The sequence below is a fragment of the Saccopteryx bilineata genome, chromosome 9 (genome assembly GCF_036850765.1).
Source record: "Saccopteryx bilineata isolate mSacBil1 chromosome 9, mSacBil1_pri_phased_curated, whole genome shotgun sequence".
In the NCBI taxonomy this organism is placed as follows: Eukaryota; Metazoa; Chordata; class Mammalia; order Chiroptera; family Emballonuridae; genus Saccopteryx; species Saccopteryx bilineata.
In genome coordinates this window covers 10943942-10961061 of record NC_089498.1, presented here as the reverse complement: position 1 = coordinate 10961061, position 17120 = coordinate 10943942, and the positions used below count along the sequence as shown (strand labels likewise).

Here is a 17120-nt window from a genome sequence, read left to right as displayed (position 1 = left end):
TAAAGAAAATAAATAAACTAAAAAAATCGGAATGAAGTATTAATAGGCTCCAACACGGATGAAACTTGACGACAGCTCATCCAAAATACAAAGCAGGTTGATCGTTACCAAGGGCTTGGGGGAGGGAGTAACGGGAGTGACTGCTAAAGGTTACAGGGTTTTGGAGGGGGGATAAGCGATGACTGCTGAACTTAGTCCTTATGGCAGCAAAACTAGGAATATACTAAAAACCACTTTACTGGACACTTTTCAAGGACCAATTTTATGGTAAAATATATAAAGCTATTATGTTTTTAAAACCTGTAAACAGCTCAGATGCCCTTCAACACGTGATCAGTTACACAGCACATATTGTACATGCCGTGAACTACTGCTACTACCGGCAGGAACTACAACTCCCAGTGTGCCCCGCGGCCTGCCCTAGCGCTGGCGGTCATGTGACCTTAATTCACGTGTCTCCGCTGCCGGCTGGGGCAAGAAGCACCGTGAGTAGGTGACAGGAGGTAGAAACGGTGGAGGGTGGAAGTTTTAGGTCCCCGAGTCCCAGGTCCCCGACCGACCGCAGCAGAGCCCTGCCCACTCCCTGCAGGGGCTCCAAAGCCCGGCGTTCTCGGTCCCACGCCCGCCCTCGGTTGGCCCGTCCCTGCCCAGTTCCCACCTAGTCCTAGGCCCAAATGGAATCCCGGAGCCTCTCCCAGTTTACCTAAGCAGCCCACTCGCCTCCCTTCAGCCCCGGGGGTCGGTCCCTGTGCGCCGGGTGCGTCCTGGGCCCCCTCCCAGTGCAGCACACCCCTCATATTTCTGGGACCCAGCCCCCGGCTGGGGTGGGAACCCGCTCGGGTTGTGATCTGAGGGGCCCTACTGCAGTGATCCCGGCTCTGGCCTGAGCACGCGGGAGCAGGCTTCTGGTTGTGACTCTGCCAACTGCCTGCTGTGACATCAGTCTAGCATCTTCCCCTCCGTGGGCCTGTCTACCTCCCTGATCTGCTGCTCCCTCCCAGGACAGAGTCAGATCAGAAACGCCTCACTTCCCATCACTTTGCTGACCAGCACAGCAGCAGCCCAAACTCTTCGCTCTGCTGACAGCAGGGTTTTTGAGAAAAGAAGAAATTGGGGCCAGAGAAGTGAGGAGAATCCGATTGCAGATCTTTGAGGAGGAGGAGCTGCAAGGAGCAGCCCCCCACACACACACACACACCCCAGCCCATCAAGTGGAAAGAGCAGGTAAGCTGGGAACTATGGAGCCGAGTAATTGGGGGTGGGGGTGCTGAGAGAACTTGTGCCTCCCTGTCTGAGAGGTGAGCAGGGCCCAGGAGGTGGTCTCCCAGCTTTGGCAGCACTAGCTTTGCAGGGAGCTGTGCAAACTGACGCCGGAAGCCTGGGAGCCCAAGACTCTCACCCCGCTACTCACGCTTTGATTTTTGGCCGAGGTGCTGGCTGGGTGGCAGGTTGCACGAGAGGAAGCCCTGTGGCACCTGACTGGTCTTTCAGTAGTTGGAGCTTGCAGAGAGAGATTCCTCTGGAGCTGGTCCCTTGGGTGCACACGTGGTGACAGATGTCTGAGAGCATCACAACACTCCTTTTCCCTCTCATGAGTGTGTCAGTCCCAGCGTTGTTGGGCCATCGTGACCAGGGGCCTCCTTTGCCATTCTAAAACCCCGGAGTGTTCAAGGTGTCAGAGGGGATGCCTCTCTGGTGGACAGTAGTTAGGTCATGCCTGTGAGAAAAGAATGAGAATAGGCCTGAATTTTGAAGGGTTTTGAAAGCTATGCAGAATTTTAAAAAAAGAAGCCTGACCTGTTGTGGCGCACTGGATAAAGCGTCGACCTGGAAATGCTGAGGTCGCTGGTTCGAAACCCTGGGCTTGCCCAGTCAAGGCACATATGGGAGTTGATGCTTCCTGCTCCTCCCCCCTTCTCTCTCTCTCTCTCTTTCTCCCCCCTTCTCTAAAATTAATAAATAAATAAAAAATAAAAGGAAAAAATTAAAAAAAAGATTATATTTATTGATTTGAGAGAGAGAGAAAAGGGGAGGAAAGCCTCACCTGGTAGCAGTTGCTTCCTTGTATACACCTTGACCAGGCAGGCCCAGGGGTTTGAACCAGCGACCTCAGCAGTCCAGGTTGACGCCCCATCCACCGCGCCATGACAGGTCAGGCAAAGCTGTGCAGAATTTAGACGCTGGGCTGTAGGGAGGTATGCTGGGCTAGAATGCATTGAAATACCCACGTTTCTGAGTGCCGGCTGCTCTGGGCACTGGTGGTACGGAAACAGGCTGGAAAGGCAGACGGATCTGTTTCGAAATCCTGCTCTGCAACTTGCTAACGTGTGACGCTGGGTCAGTGATTTGATCTCTCTAAACTTTCTGACCACTGTCTTAAGGACAGAATGAGCTCAATCCATGACACTCCTGCCCCACACGGGGCCTCTCTCGTGCTGACGTGTTACTACACCTCTCCTTTACGTTTGTCTTATTTACCCTACAAGTGTGGAAGTCTGAAGCAAGCGGGACTTGCCTCTGACTTTGATTTCTGTCTGCCACCCCGTGCTTTGGCACCCAGCGCAGTATTCTGCACAGAGGTGCCCAACCTGAGATAACAGTGGTACCTGCCTTTCCCGTCTAGGCTGAGAAAAACCAGCGCCCACTCGCCTTCTCGGAGCACGTCTCTGAACAGGCTGGTGCCTCCACCAGCAGAAGGTGTTCCGTCAGCTGCCCGGGGGATGTGGTCGTGAGCCAGAGTCTGCAGCCCCTGCGGGAAGAGGGCTCTCGGGGCCATGGCCCATGTCAGCATCAACAGTGACCCTGGCGAGTGGGGCTCCAGCACGGACCCTGGGGAGCGGGCCCGTCTGTTGCAGAGTCCCTGTGTGGACTCGGTCCCTAAGAGTGAGGGGGAGGCCTCCCCTGGAAGCAGAGGCACCACATCCACATTTGGGGCCATCTTCATTGTAGTCAACGCCTGCCTGGGTGCAGGACTGCTCAACTTCCCAGCAGCCTTCAGCACCGCCGGGGGCGTGGCCGCCGGCGTCACCCTGCAGATGGTGAGTGTGCAGGCCCAGAGGGCAGAGGTGCAGTTTAGCGGGTGAGTCTGGCCCCTTGCAGGGGAAGCTTTGGATCTGGGATGGTCAGCGCTGCCACTCGCCCCACCGTACACATTACTAATGGCAGACATTACTAATCTATTCCAGCATTTTTTCCTCTCAGCCCAGATGAGGCTTCAAAAGCCTTCCCAGCAATGAGGGAAATTTGACATCAACTGCATACTTAATAATCTTGTGGTTATGTTTAAAAAGTAGCCCCTTAGCTTTGCAAACTTCATGCTGAAATATTTACCACTGAGATGATATGAGAACTTATATTTTCTTCAAAATGATCCCGAGTGGGGGGAGGAGTGGAGGAAACAAGGTTGGCCATGAGTTGATCATTCTGAAGCTGAGCGATGAGTACCTGGGGGTCTGTTACACCATTCTGTCTACTTTTATGTGCCTTTGAAATTTCCCGCCAAGTTTCTTTTGTCTCTAAAGAAAATCTCGACTCGGCATCACGAAGTGAACTATTAAAATTGCCTGCAAGATGGGGCTTATTTGCCAAGCTGGCTTGGGGCACTGGGTAGTCGATGCTGAGCAAGACCAGGCTGCCCTTGGCTGCCGGGCCTTTCCCACACCCTCCTGCCCTGCCCCTGCCTGCAGGGCATGCTGGTTTTCATCATCAGCGGCCTCGTCATCCTGGCCTACTGCTCCCAAGCCAGCAACGAGCGGACCTACCAGGAGGTGGTGTGGGCCGTGTGTGGCAAGCTGACGGGCGTGCTGTGTGAGGTGTCCATTGCCATCTATACCTTCGGCACCTGCATCACCTTCCTCATCATCATTGGGGACCAGCAGGACAAAAGTGAGGTTCCGTCAGCAGCTACCTCATCCCTCCCCTTTGGCCCTGGGGACCCAGGAGGTGGAGGATAAGGGCATGAACACCTGCCCAAGGCCTCACCTGGGCCCGGCATTCATCTGGGAACCCTTCCCCCGGCTGCCGGGCCCACTAGACAGAAGGAGGTCCTGAGGGCAGCAGGGCAGGAGGGCCGCACCCTGCAGTCGCCTGGCATGACGCTCCCCCCTTTCTCCCTGTGCAGTTATAGCTGTGCTGGCAAAGGAGCCTGAGGGAGCCGGCGGCAGCCCCTGGTACACAGACCGCAAGTTCACCATCAGCCTCACTGCCATCCTCTTCATCCTGCCTCTTTCCATCCCCCGGGAGATCGGCTTCCAGAAATACACCAGGTTCGGAGGCCCCACCCCACCCTGACCCGGACGCGAGCTCTGAGCACAGGCAGCTGCAGACGCGGGGGCCGCGGGGGAGCCCTTGCTCCCCATGCCTCCTCACCTGGGCAGCCAGAGCGGGCAAGGCCAGCCGGCCGGCCGGGCCCACAGAGTTCCAGCACACGGCTTCCGTCTCCTTCAGCAGCAGGGGGCAGTGGGCCTTTGCAGCAGTGGGGTGTTCAGTCCCACTGTTCTTGTCAAGAGGGACAGATGACAATCAGGAGTGTGGAGGCAGCCTCCTGGCCTCAACCTTGGCTTTCCCGGAGAGCACGGATGTTTGATCAGTTGGGAGTTTGAGCCTGGAAGCATCCTCCAGAGTTTTGTGGGGGGTTTTGGCAGAGAAAGAGAGAGTCAGAGAGAGGGACAGATAGAGACAGACAGACAGGAAGGGAGAGAGATGAGAAACATCAATTCTTCATTGCGGTTCCTTAGTTGTACATTGATTGATTTCTCATATGTGCCTTCACCGGGGGGCTATAGCAGACCAAGTGACCCCTTGCTCAAGCCAGCGACCTTGGGCTCAAGCTGGTGAGCTTTGCTCAAACCTGATGAGCTCGTGCTCAAGCTGGCGACTTCGGGGTCTCGAACCTGGGTCCTCCGCATCCCAGTCCAACATTCTATCCACTGCGCCACCACCTGGTCAGGTGCTCCACAGTTTTTTAGGACGGGAGAGGTGTGGCTTCTGGGATTGCAGTCTGAAAAGCTGTTTCCTGTGACCCATAACTGGCACAGCCACACTCAGCTGTCTCCACAGCCCCCTGTGATGTTGACGTCCCAGTATTTGTACCTTCAACCCTTTTGCCTCCAGTCTCTCTTGGTTCTCAGAGGCCCTGCTTGCAGCCCCTGCCAAGTACGGGCTGCTCTGATTAAAGCAGGAGACATGGCCTGACCTGTGGTGGCGCAGGGGATAAAGCGTCGACCTGGAATTCTGAGGTCCCCGGTTCAAAACCCTGGGCTTACCTGGTCAAGGCACATAGGGGAGTTGATGCTTCCTGCTCCTCCCCTCTTCTCTCTCTCTCTCTCTCTCTCTCCTTCTCTTCTCTCTAAAATGAATAAGTAAAGTCTTTTAAAAAAAGAAAAGAAAAAAAGCAGGAGACATGCTCTGAGGCCTAGTCCTCCGAGCTGTGGGCCTGAGTCAGTGCATTTCTGACTGGTCAGAAATGTCATCTGGTCCCCTGCTGGGATCCAGCTCCCTCCTAGCTGTGGCCAGTTCCTCCAAAATGTATTTTTCACGCATTTCTTGAGTCTTTCCTTGAAACAGTCTCCAAGTTCATCCAGGAGACACTTGTGGTCACCAGAGCTGAGGGCAGATGCCCCAGTGGAACCCGAGGAAGGGTGGCTGGGCTGGGGGGAGGAATTGAAACCCACTCTTCCGGCAGCTTCCTGAGCGTCGTGGGCACCTGGTACGTCACTGCCATCGTCATCATCAAGTACATCTGGCCGGATAAAGAGATGACCCCAGGGGACATCCTGACCAGGTAGGTGAGGGCCCCCAAGAGACATGTGGGATGGGACCCACTGCTTGGGCCCCAGAGGTGCTGGGTCAAACAGCAAAAGGCCACACAGGTGCTCTTCTCCGGGCTCTTTAGCTCATCAGCACCTGACACAGTGGTCATTGTAGGGAGGAAGCAGGGGGTCCTGAGCTCTTTTTACTGAAGGGAAGCGTGAGAACCAGAGACGGGAGAGACTTTGCCACTAATATCCAACAAATGGGCCAGCGTGAGACTACGCCTCGGGTTGTGCAGACGACTGGGTGGAGTCGCACATTTTGCCAACTTATCTGTAGTTTCTGTATCTTCTACATGAAGATGTTTTACCATTTAAAAAGAAAAAGTTTCTGCTGAACCACGTGGTGGCACAGTGGGTAGAGCATTGACCTGGGATGCTCAGGTCCCAGGTTCAAAACCCTGAGGTTGCTGGCTTGAGCACAAGCTCATCCAGCTTGAGTGTGGGCTCACCACATGACCCTGTGTTCACGGTCTTGAGGCCTAAGGTTGCTGGCTTGAGGACTAAGGTCGCTGGCTTGAGCCCAAGGTCACTGACTTGAGCAAGGAATCACTGGCTCAGCTTGAGCCCCCCAGTCAAGGCATGTATGAGAAGTAATCAATGAACAGTTAAAAAGTGGCACAACTACCTATTAATGCATCTCATCCCTCTCCCTGTCTGTGTGTGTCTCTCTCTCTTAAAAAACAAAACAAAAAAAAAAATTTAACTTTATTTTGAAAGAAACCAAAAAAGCAAAAGCCCCAGTTTGGAGCCAGGAATTCTGAATGTTGGTTCCAGGAGGGCCTTGCAGCACCTCAGTTTCCTGATGTGTAACATGGAGAGGTGTCCTCTCCGCACCCCCAGACTTCCAGGGCTGAACGAAGAGTGGGGGCGTGGGGGTGGTTGGCGGCTGAGGGGGCTTCACAGGCAGCAGACTCTTGTGTGTCTGTCCGCAGGCCAGCGTCCTGGGCAGCCGTGTTCAATGCCATGCCCACCATCTGCTTTGGATTTCAGGTGCCGGCTGCGAGGTCCCTGTCTCCCCTTGGCGCACTCCCCACCCTGGGATGGAGCCCACAGTGCTGGCAGGATGTGGGTCCTGGGAGGAAGGACAGCATGTGGGCGTGGGCCCCAGAACTTGCCCCTTGTCCCTGTGGTCTTTGTCCCCAAGACCCTTCCTCACCATAACTGTGACCTTCCCAACAGTGCCACGTGAGCAGTGTACCCATCTTCAACAGCATGCAGCAGCCCGAGGTGAAGACCTGGGGCGGCGTGGTGACGGCAGCCATGGTCATAGCCCTCGCTGTGTACATGGGCACAGGTGGGTGCTCCCTCCCTCCAAGGGCCGTGCTTGGAGTGCTCCCACTCTCCCTCTTTGTCCCGTGTCCTCTGGCCAGCTTTCCTGGGGACAGCCCTGCACTCTTAGCATGTCAAAGCCTTCTGTAGGCATTGGGTTGAACTTGGGCCTCCCCTGCCCACGTGAGAGAAACAGATTCATTCAGCAGCTCTAGGTGGGTGCCTGGGAAGAGCCAGGAACTGTTCTCAGGCGGGGTTGTCATGGAGACGGGGACCTGACCCCGCCCTCATGGCATTGCCAGTCTAGTCGAAGAGACATTCTTTTTTTTTTTTTTGTATTTTTGTATTTTTGTATTTTTCTGAAGCTGGAAATGGGGAGAGACAGTCAGACAGACTCCCGCATCCGCCCGACCAGGATCCACCTGGCACACCCACCAGGGGGTGACGCTCTGCCCACCAGGGGGCGATGCTCTGTCCCTCCGGGGCATCGCTCTGCCGCTACCAGAGCCACTCTAGCGCGTGCAGAGGCCAAGGAGCCATCCCCAGCGCCTGGGCCATCTTTGCTCCAATGGAGCCTCACTGCGGGAGGGGAAGAGAAAGAGAGGAAGGAGGAGGGGAGGGGTGGAGAAGCAGATGGGCGCTTCTCCTGTGTGCCCTGGCCGGGAATCGAACCCGGGACTTCTGCACGCCAGGCCGACACTCTACCACTGAGCCAACCGGCCAGGGTCTCGAAGAGACATTCTTTTTTTTTTCTTTTCTTTTTTTTTTTTTGCATTTTCTGAAGCTGGAAACAGGGAGAGACAGTCAGACAGACTCCCGCATGCGCCCGACCGGGATCCACCCGGCACGCCCACCAGGGGGCAACGCTCTGTCCACCAGGGGGCGATGCTCTGCCCCTCCTGGGCGTCGCCATGTTGCGACCAGAGCCACTCTAGTGCCTGAGGCAGAGGCCACAGAGCCATCCCCAGCGCCCAGGCCATCTTTGCTCCAATGGAGCCTTGGCTGCAGGAGGGGAAGGGAGAGACAGAGAGGAAGGCGCGGCGGAGGGGTGGAGAAGCAAATGGGCGCTTCTCCTGTGTGCCCTGGCCGGGAATCGAACCCGGGTCCTCCGCACGCTAGGCCAACGCTCTACCGCTGAGCCAACCGGCCAGGGCAGGAGAGACATTCTTAAACAAGTTTAAAAACAAAAGAGACACCTGACCTGTGGTAGCGCAGTGGATGTGGCCTTGACCTGGAACACTGAGGTCGCCGGTTTGAAGCCCTGGGCTTGCCTGGTCAAGGCACATATGGGAGTTGATGCTTCCTGCTCCTTCCTCCCCACCTTCTTTCTCTCTCTCTCTCTCTCCTCTGAAATAAATAAATAAATAAAATTAAAATAATTAAAAAAAAAAAAGAGCCTGACCAGGCGGTGGCACAGTGGATAGAGCGTCGGACTGGGATGCAGAGGACCCAGGTTCCAGACCCCGAGGTCGCCAGCTTGAGCGCGGGCTCATCTGGCTTGAGCAAAAAAGAGCTCACCAGCTTAGACCCAAGGTCACTGGCTCGAGCAAGGGGTTACTTGCTCTGCTGAAGGCCCGCGGTCAAGGCACATATGAGAAAGCAATCAATGAACAACTAAGGTGTCACAATGAAAAACTAATGATTGATGCTTCTCTCTCCGTTCCTGTCTGTCTGTCCCTCTCTCTGACTGTCTCTGTAAAAAAAAACAAAAAAAACAAAGAGAGCTGGGACACTGGAACCGTGTCAGCACAATAAATTCAAAGTTAAAGAAAGAAAGACTCCAGAGCGAGGGGGCTGTGCAGGAAAGGAGAGGGTGAAGGTACAGGACCTGGGGGCGGGGTGATTGTGACAGGGTCTCTAATGGGGCCTCTAGCCGGGGCCTGAGTGACACGTGGTGGCAGGAGGAGCTGGGTGGCTGTTAGTGCAGAGGCTGCGACCGGTGAGAACAGAGCGTGGGGGGCCACGTGGGGAATCGGGCAGGAGGCTCAGAGCCCAGCCCAGCACCCTTAAGCCTCCAGAGAGCTCCAGAGCTCGCCCTGGCTGCTGTCACACCCAGCAGTGGACTGTCCGCCCCTCACCCTCCCAGGACAGCCCACCCAGCCCTTGTACCCTGCCCTCAGGCATCTGTGGCTTCCTGACCTTTGGAGCAGCTGTGGACCCCGATGTGCTGCTGTCCTACCCCTCCAATGACGTGGCAGTGGCTGTGGCCCGCGCCTTCATCATCCTGAGCGTGCTCACCTCCTACGCCATCCTGCACTTCTGTGGGCGGTGAGCCCACCCATCTCCCCCCACCACCACCACCGTCTGTTCCCTCAGGGCCCCCAGGCACTGTGAACATGGTCCATGGGGGGAGCTTGTATGGCCTCTGGGGCCACCAGGAGAAACTGAAGCCCTCAGGAAAGAGTTAGTGCCTTGCATGGCCCTGTAAGTACCCCCAGCCGGATCTTGGAGCCGTCTTTGTCCCAGGGTCCCCACAACATTCTGTGCGCCCTCTAAGAACCTCTAGTCCAGATCCTGTTCTGAACTCCCAGCCCTCTGGGTATCCCAGGCCCTTCCTTTCCAGGAGAATAATGGAATCCGTTCCCACTGGGGATCGCGTGCTGGGCCAGGCCGGGGCCCAGCCTTCCCACTCCCCCTGGTCCGTGCCCCAGGCAGCCCCGGGGAGACTGCGGCCAGGCCTGCTGCACCGAGGACGGAACAGCTGGCTGCAGTCCACCCAGCCGGGGCTCTGGCTCCGGGAGCTCGAGGGGACCCTGAGCAGGGTGGCCGGGACCCTGAGCAAGGTGGCTCTTGCGCAGGGCGGTGCTGGAAGGCCTGTGGCTGCGCTACCAGGGTGTTCCGGTGGAGGAGGACGTGGGGCGGGAGCGGCGGCGGCGCGTGCTGCAGACTCTCGCCTGGTTCCTGCTCACCCTGCTGCTGGCGCTCTTCATCCCCGACATCGGCAAGGTCATCTCAGTCATCGGAGGCCTGGCCGCCTGCTTCATCTTTGTCTTCCCAGGTGTGGTCCGGCACCCCCACAGCACTGACTCCCTCCCAGACCCATTCCTCACGTGCTCACGTGCTGGGGAGAGGAGCCACCAACATACTGTCACTCACCACAGGCTCAGGGTTAACTCCTGACCAAGCGTCATCTGAGAACACGTCTCCATTTTACTGAGACGTAAGGCTCAGGAGGGGGTAACAAATCTGCCTGGATGTTAACAAAGTCAGCTCATGAGTAACGGCGTTTCCCACCCCAAGTCTGTCCAGACCCACAGCCTGTATACCCTTAATCCCTCGCGCAAGTCTCTGTTGCTCCCATGTGATCAGTGATCTTGGCTAGTTCAGTCCCCAGAGGCAGTGGGATCTGGTGGCAGCACCCTGATGCAGAAGCCAGGGTCCCTAGGAACCTGTCCCATCTGCCCAGCCATGAGTGCCGCCTGGACCCAGCTCATTTCTCTTTAGGAGACCACCCTGAAAGCCCTTGCCGCTTGGCCGGAGCCAGGGGGCCACATCGCTCAGCAGGGCACTGGGAAGGCCTGAGCATGCTGGCCCTTTGGCTCTGAGTCCTGCAGGCAGCCTAAGGTGCGCCTGTCAGACACCGGCCTCTCCAGGAGAGCCGGGGCCGGGCTCCAGGCCTCTGGGGGGAGCGGGGGCCGGGCTCCAGGCCTCTCCAGGGAGAGCCGGGGCCGGGCTCCAGGCCTCTCTGGGGGGAGCGGGGGCCAGGCTCCAGGCCTCTCTGGGGGGAGCGGGGGCCAGGCTCCAGGCCTCTCCAGGAGAGCGGGGGCCGGACTCCAGGCCTCTCCAGGAGAGCGGGGGCCAGGCTCCAGGCCTCTCTGGGGAGAGCGGGGGCCGGGCTCCAGGCCTCTCCAGGAGAGCGGGGGCTGGGCTCCAGGCCTCTCTGGGGGGAGCAGGGGCCGGGCTCCAGGCCTCTCCGGGGAGACTGAGTGCCAGGCTCCAGCAGGGGCGAGGGGGGGGCAGGGATGGAGCATCTGGCAGAGGAAACAGGTCCTTCACCACCACCACTGCTGCCTCTTGGCAAGGGAGGAGGCTGGGTCCAAGGGAGGGGCACACCCAAGCTATCAGGCGCCCCTTCCCTTCCAGGGCTGTGCCTCATCCAAGCCAAACTGTCTGAGATGGAGGAGGTCAAGCCAGCCAGGTAAGCAGGGCCCAGCCCTTGGTCCCTCAGGGGAGGCCTTGGATTTGGAGGTAGCCTGGGGGGCGGGCCTTAAAATCATAGAACACTGAAAAACGTGAGCTTTTATTTTTATTTTTATTTTTTTTTACAGAGACAGAGTCAGAGAGAGGGATAGATAGGGACAGACAGGAACGGAGAGAGATGAGAAGCATCAATCATCAGTTTTTTGTTGCGACACCTTAGTTGTTCATGAAAAACATGAGCTTTTAAAATACTTTTTTAAATGGGTAACGTGCTAGTTAGGACAGTGCAAACACTCCTGAGGGACTTCAGAGAGAAAAGCGGAAGTCCCTCCCCCACAGGCCAGATGCCACCCTCCTCCATCCCCAGGTCCGCGTCACCGCATGGTCTGTGCTCTGCCAGACTGTTTCTGAGCCTGCGTACCTGCCTGTGTACACAAACATATACAAACATGGGGTTTTTTATTTATTTTGTTTTTGAATAGTTTTATGCCAGACACACTTTTCTGCCTGGTGCTTTTTTTTTCACTTAACCATGTATCTTGAAGATCATTCTACATCAGCATAAGAAAACCCACCTCTTCCCTTTTTTTTTTTTTAATTCAGTGAAGATTGGGAGGCAGAGGCAGACTCCCGCATTCACCCTGACCAGAATCCACTCAGCATGCCCACTAGGGGGCGATGCTCTGCCCATCTGGGGCATTTGCTCCATTGCAACTGGAGCCATTTTTTTAGCACCTGAGGCAGAGGCCTTGGAGCCATCCTCAGTACCCAGGGCTATCTCGCTCTAATTGAGCCATGGCTGCAGGAGGGGAGGAGGAGAGAGAGAAATGAGAAGGGGAAGGGTGGAGAAGCAGATGGGTGCTTCTCCTGTGTGCCCTGACTGGGAATCGAACCCAGGACATCTACATGCCAGGCCGATACTCTACCACTGAGCGACCCATCCAGAGCCCCACCCCTTCCCCTTTTAATGGCTTTAGAATACTCTCTTGTATGAATGTGTCCTGAACAGGAACACTCATACATACACATCTTTGCATACCTGTTGGAAGGTCATGGTAGGATCAATTCTTAGAAGAAAATGCCACACCACAAGGCGTGCTCATTTTCATTTCTGCACATGGGTTCAAATTACCCTCCAAAAAGGCAGTCCCAGCGCAGTTAATGTTCCCCACAGCCCTGCTAGCACTGGGGATAACTGCTTTAAATTTTATTTAAATGGATGGATGTAAAATACTACATTGTTTTAATGTACACATTTCCATGAATGGTTGAGAGGTTAAGAACAGGTTGCATGCTTATAAAAAATTATTGTGCAAGTAATATTCACTAAAGAAAACTTAGAAAACACAAATCTAAGGAAGAAAATAAAAATTACCCAATTAAAACCCTGTTGCCAGCCTGAGCTGGCAGTGGCGCAGTGGATAGAGCGTCGGACTGGGATGCGGAGGACCCAGGCTCGAGACCCCGAGGTCACCAGCTTGAGCACAGGCTCATCTGGTTTAACCAAGGCTCACCAGCTTGGACCCAAGGTTGCTGGCTCGAGCAAGGGGTTACTCGGTCTGCTGTAGCCCCCCGGTCAAGACACATATGAGAAAGCAGTCAATAAACGACCAAGGAGTACAATGAAGAATCGATGCTTCTCATCTCTTTCCCTTCCTGTCTGTCTGTCCCTGTGTGTGTCTCTGTCACTAAATATAAATATATAAATATATATATAAAAAATATATATATACACCCTGTTGCCATTTTTAATACATTTGATACATACAGACACTTTGATACATACTTTATATATAAACTTGTTGCCTTTTTTTTTATACTTTTTTAATTGATTTTATAGAGGAAGGGAGAGGCAGGAACACTGATCTGTTCCTGTATGTGCCCTGACCAGGGATCGAACCAGCAACCTCTGAACTTCGGGTTGACACTCTAAGCAACCGAGCTCTCCCACCCCGGGGGTGACCCTGTTGCTATTTTTTATACATATATACATTTATGTTTTTGATGCATATATTTGCAGATGTCTGCCTTATTTTTTAACTGTATTTTACTCACTATATCTACTTAGCATTTGCTCTTTCTGTTGTTTATTTTATTGATTTGAGAGAGAGAGACAGGAACATCAGTTTGCTCTTGTCTGTGCCCTGACTGGCAGTCGAACTGGCACCCTCTGCGCTTCCAGAGGGTGCTCTAACCAACTGAGCCATCCTGCAAGGACACTTTCTTTTTAAAATGAAATGGCTCTCACTCTGTGTGACCTGCTTTTCCCCAAAACATCTTTCCACCAAGAGACATGCATGCTAGTCCTGGTCCTGCCCTTGGCTTGCTGGGACCAGTCGATTCCATTAGGTCTTGGTCGCCTGATGTGTGGAATAGGGATCATACACCTGGCAGCGCACACCTTTGTATGCTGTACCCACAGAAGTGGTTTAAGTGACAATGGTAATTAAGTGTGTGTGGGGGGGTGTGCCTGCAGAATCATGGGTGGGTTGATTAACCAGACTTCTCTCTCCCTCTGCTCTACAGCTGGTGGGCGCTGGTCAGTTACGGAGTCCTCTTAGTCACTCTGGGAGCCTTCATCTTTGGCCAGACCACAGCCAACGCCATCTTTGTGAATCTGCTGGCATAAGCACTGCCTCCCAGGGAACACGTGGCCTTTGCCCTGGACCCACAAACCATCTCAGAGCTGCAGGGCCACCCTGACTGCAGCATCATGCCCCTCTACTGGCGGGATGGCACCAGGACATCCTTTCCCAGGGACGGACCTCTGAGCAGCTCTCAGCTCCCTTCCTGCGCCCTTGTCCTGGCAGTGCCAGGGATGGTGGCAGGTGTCACAGAGGACCCTTCCCCCTCCCACAGTTCTCAGCTTCTCCTTGCCAGGAAGCCATGGGTGAAGAGGGGCAGTGGGTCTCAGGAAGGAACCCAGCCGGACTTGCACCTGCAGCAGGAGTGCGGGCAGAGGGCTGCCACCCTCTGTGGAGCATCCTGTTCGGAACGGGCTGTGCTCATTACCCCAGCACTCAACACCGGCTCTGATCCGTCAGCAGACAGCCAGCAGTGGCTCCCTCTGGGGTCCGGCAAGTTCCAAAGGTAGTGCTGAAGTCACACAGATGCCCAGAGGTGGATAAAGTCCATGCCTTGTCACTCCTTCCTGGGCCCACAAAGAGCCTCCAGCCCTCTTTCCCATGGGTAACTGGCATTCCTCAAGGCTTTGGGGCCTCTCCCCGTGGCTTTCCCCAAAACTGAGGGTCCAGGCATCCCTCTTCTCCATCCACAGACATCACCAAGTCTTATGTTTACAAATGGTGCCAGCTGGCCGTGCCACAGTGCTGTGAGTCCTCCGTTAGTTCTCCCATGGCGGGGAGTCTGTTTCTCTCTCAGATTCCAGATGGGCCCTTCTTTCCAGAGGCACAAAAGCATGTGATGGAGAAGGCTAGGAACCTTTCAGACCTGTGCAGCTGGGCTGGGCAGGACCAAGGTCACCTATACCCTCTCCTTCAAGGTGTGCCCCTCTCTGCTGTGCCCTGCCCCCCTAGCATGGCACCCAGGGACAAGCAATGCGGCTGAGTCCTTACTGGGCAGCACTGAAGGGCAGCTGTGCCAGCCTGGGAGCTTTCCTTTCAGTCTGGATCTCGTCTGCCCCTGCCCCCCACATCCCCTCTTCACCCCCGCCCCATTTTCCTACGTGGCTCAATCTGCTCACACAATACTGGGGGGGGGGGCGCCAAGCCCTCTCCGTCAGCTTCCTCGGATCCACGCACCCACCGGCCTCGCCTCGGGGGCCTGTTGGTCACATTGAGGTCACATCTGGACTGTGGCCCAGGCAGCATAAGGAAGGACACTATTCTCCCATTCTTTAGTTCCCTTTTGAACACCTTGGCCACTCACTTTGGCCAACGCCAGGCACCAAGTCAGGCTTCCTCTGCCTAGAACACCCAGCATTTCCCTGGCCCTCCTTCCCCAAACCTCTGTACCGCACTGTGCAGGGGATAGGGGGTGCTGCCAGCTACCCACCACTCAGGGCAGTCAGATCCGAGAAGCAGAGGCTGGCTGGAGGCCGGAGGAGCTTCTGCTCAGTCCCAGACGGGGTGACCTGCCTCTCCGCACACCCTGCCCCCGGGGCCATTCCCACCCCTCCAGGCCTGCTGAACCCACCAGGCCCTGCCAGCACCCACCCCGGCAAGATAAGCAGGACAGCCCGGTCAGCATGGCTGCCCAGCCTCCTGAGACTGGGTTTCGGGGGTGGAGGAGGTAAGGGCAGCCGACCTGTCAGGAGAAGGGGCTGGAAACCAGCCTCTCGGCCCAAACTCAGGAGCCCCTACCCTCCCCGCCAGGGCATTTTACTGTTTCTTTTCTACTCGGGCACACTCAGACCAGGGGAGATGGCTCCCTGGCTGGGTAGCTCAGTTGGTTCAAGTGTCACACCAAGGTTGCAGGTTCAATCCCCTGTCAGGGCACATACAAGAATCAACCAATGAATGCATAAATAAGTGGAACAACAAATCGATGTTTCTCTTTTACCCTTCCTCTCTAAAATCAATCAATAAAAAATAATTTTAAAAAGAGGGACCTTGTGCTGCTGAGGTGTGTGACCTGGGGCGGGGGCTGGTGACAGTCCAGGCCACTGCTGACAGGCGGAAGACAGAGTAGGGTAGGGTGTGGGGGACAGTGCGGCAAGACCTTGTAGCTTTACTGTCTGTAACCCTGCCTCCGGAATGGGCACCACAGTGTTCCCTTTACCAAGCTAGAGACCTGCAAGAGGTTCCTGACACCTCCATTTTTCCTCCACATCCCATGGCCCTTCCCCAACCGCTGGGGAGTCTGCATCAAGCCCGTCCTGGTGCCTCTGCCTCTGCCCATGCCCTTCCCTCATCTTCAGTGCTGTGCCCGTGCTCTGCTTACGGGACCCACCTCCAGTAGCAGGGGACGCGGGCAGAGCAAAGGCTCCGCCTCAGAGAGCTGGGGTGGATCTCAGCACAGCCTCTTACACTGTAGAAACTCAGGAAACCGGTTCACTTCTCTGAATCCCACTTCCTCAACTACAAAGTGGGAATGAGGGTTTCCACCTTGTACATATAGATATTATAAACCCAAGAACAGACAGAGTAATGATCTACGTGAAGTGCCTAGAAGAAAACAGGGATCATGTCAGTCAGTTCTCTACTGGGAGGAGTGCGCCACTGCAGTTTCTTCCTTCAGTCACTAGAGGTCGCCGCTGTATACCTTCTGCTTAGGGAAGGGAGGCGCCTGAGCCTCAGAGGTGACCAGTCCTCTGAGTCACTAGGGCTCTCGGTGATTCAGCTCCAGTTTGGTATTTGGGAGTTATACTGGGGCAAGACCACTCCAGATCATGACCTCCAGTCTAGTGGGGGAATATGACCAATCAAATAATCATAGACACTAATAGTGTAGGTACACGTGCTAAATGTAGAGTAGCTAGTGTAAATCCAGATTTGGTAATAATTCAAATAAACTGCTATGATATAATGAAAAATATTAAGAGAGGTAGGAAGGGGGGAGCCCCCTTCCAAGTTGCTAGACTTAGATTCACAACCACTCAATAAAGCCAATCAGATCTTCAACAAAATAAAATAAAAATTTCAGTAGGCCTGACCAGGTGGTGGTGCAGTAGATAGAGCATTGGACTGGGATGTGGAAGGATCCAGGTTCGAGACTCCGAAGTCACCAGCTTGAGCGCGGGTTCATCTGACTAGAGCAAGGGGTTCTTCGGTCTGCTGAAGGCCCGCGGTCAAGACACATATGAGAAAGCAATCAATGAACAACTAAGGTGTCGCAACAAAAAACTGATGGTTGATGCTTCTCATTTCTCTCCATTCCTGTCTGTCTGTCCCTGTCTATACCTCTCTCTGACTCTCTCTGTCCCTGTAAAAAAAAAAA

At 55.0% G+C, this 17120-nt stretch overlaps 1 protein-coding gene across 5 annotated transcripts; it reads left to right on the top strand.

The window, feature by feature from the left end:
- The first annotated feature begins 460 nt into the window (after window positions 1–460).
- On the top strand, window positions 461–17108 carry SLC38A7 (solute carrier family 38 member 7). Of its 5 annotated transcripts, XR_010727037.1 has the most exons (13): window positions 461–489; window positions 1002–1224; window positions 2624–3038; window positions 3687–3885; window positions 4121–4265; window positions 5684–5782; window positions 6746–6878; window positions 6993–7107; window positions 9203–9350; window positions 9881–10080; window positions 10184–10242; window positions 11166–11220; window positions 13749–13767. XR_010727037.1 is itself a non-coding variant. In XM_066242388.1 (12 exons), exons 3-12 carry the CDS (start codon window positions 2775–2777, stop codon window positions 13849–13851), a joined length of 1461 nt encoding a protein of 486 aa, XP_066098485.1. In that variant the 5' UTR covers window positions 461–489; window positions 1002–1224; window positions 2624–2774; the 3' UTR covers window positions 13852–17108. The 5 variants fall into 5 exon arrangements, 4 of the variants coding, with proteins under 4 accessions (XP_066098485.1, XP_066098488.1, XP_066098486.1 ...); XM_066242388.1 differs by lacking the exon at window positions 10184–10242 and having other exon boundaries at window positions 13749–17108; XM_066242391.1 differs by lacking the exon at window positions 10184–10242 and having other exon boundaries at window positions 6746–6803; window positions 13749–17107.
- Window positions 17109–17120: the final 12 nt, after the last annotated feature.

What these genes read in the sequence shown, in the direction of transcription:
- SLC38A7 (XM_066242388.1), top strand. Translation starts at nt 2,775, where the DNA reads ATGGCCCATGTCAGCATCAACAGTGACCCTGGCGAGTGGGGCTCCAGC. An exon ending in CCGGCGTCACCCTGCAGATG is followed by an intron (nt 3,039 to 3,686) that starts GTGAGTGTGCAG and finishes CCCTGCCTGCAG; the next exon opens with GGCATGCTGGTTTTCATCAT. An exon ending in GCCCACAGTGCTGGCAGGAT is followed by an intron (nt 6,879 to 6,992) that starts GTGGGTCCTGGG and finishes CCTTCCCAACAG; the next exon opens with TGCCACGTGAGCAGTGTACC.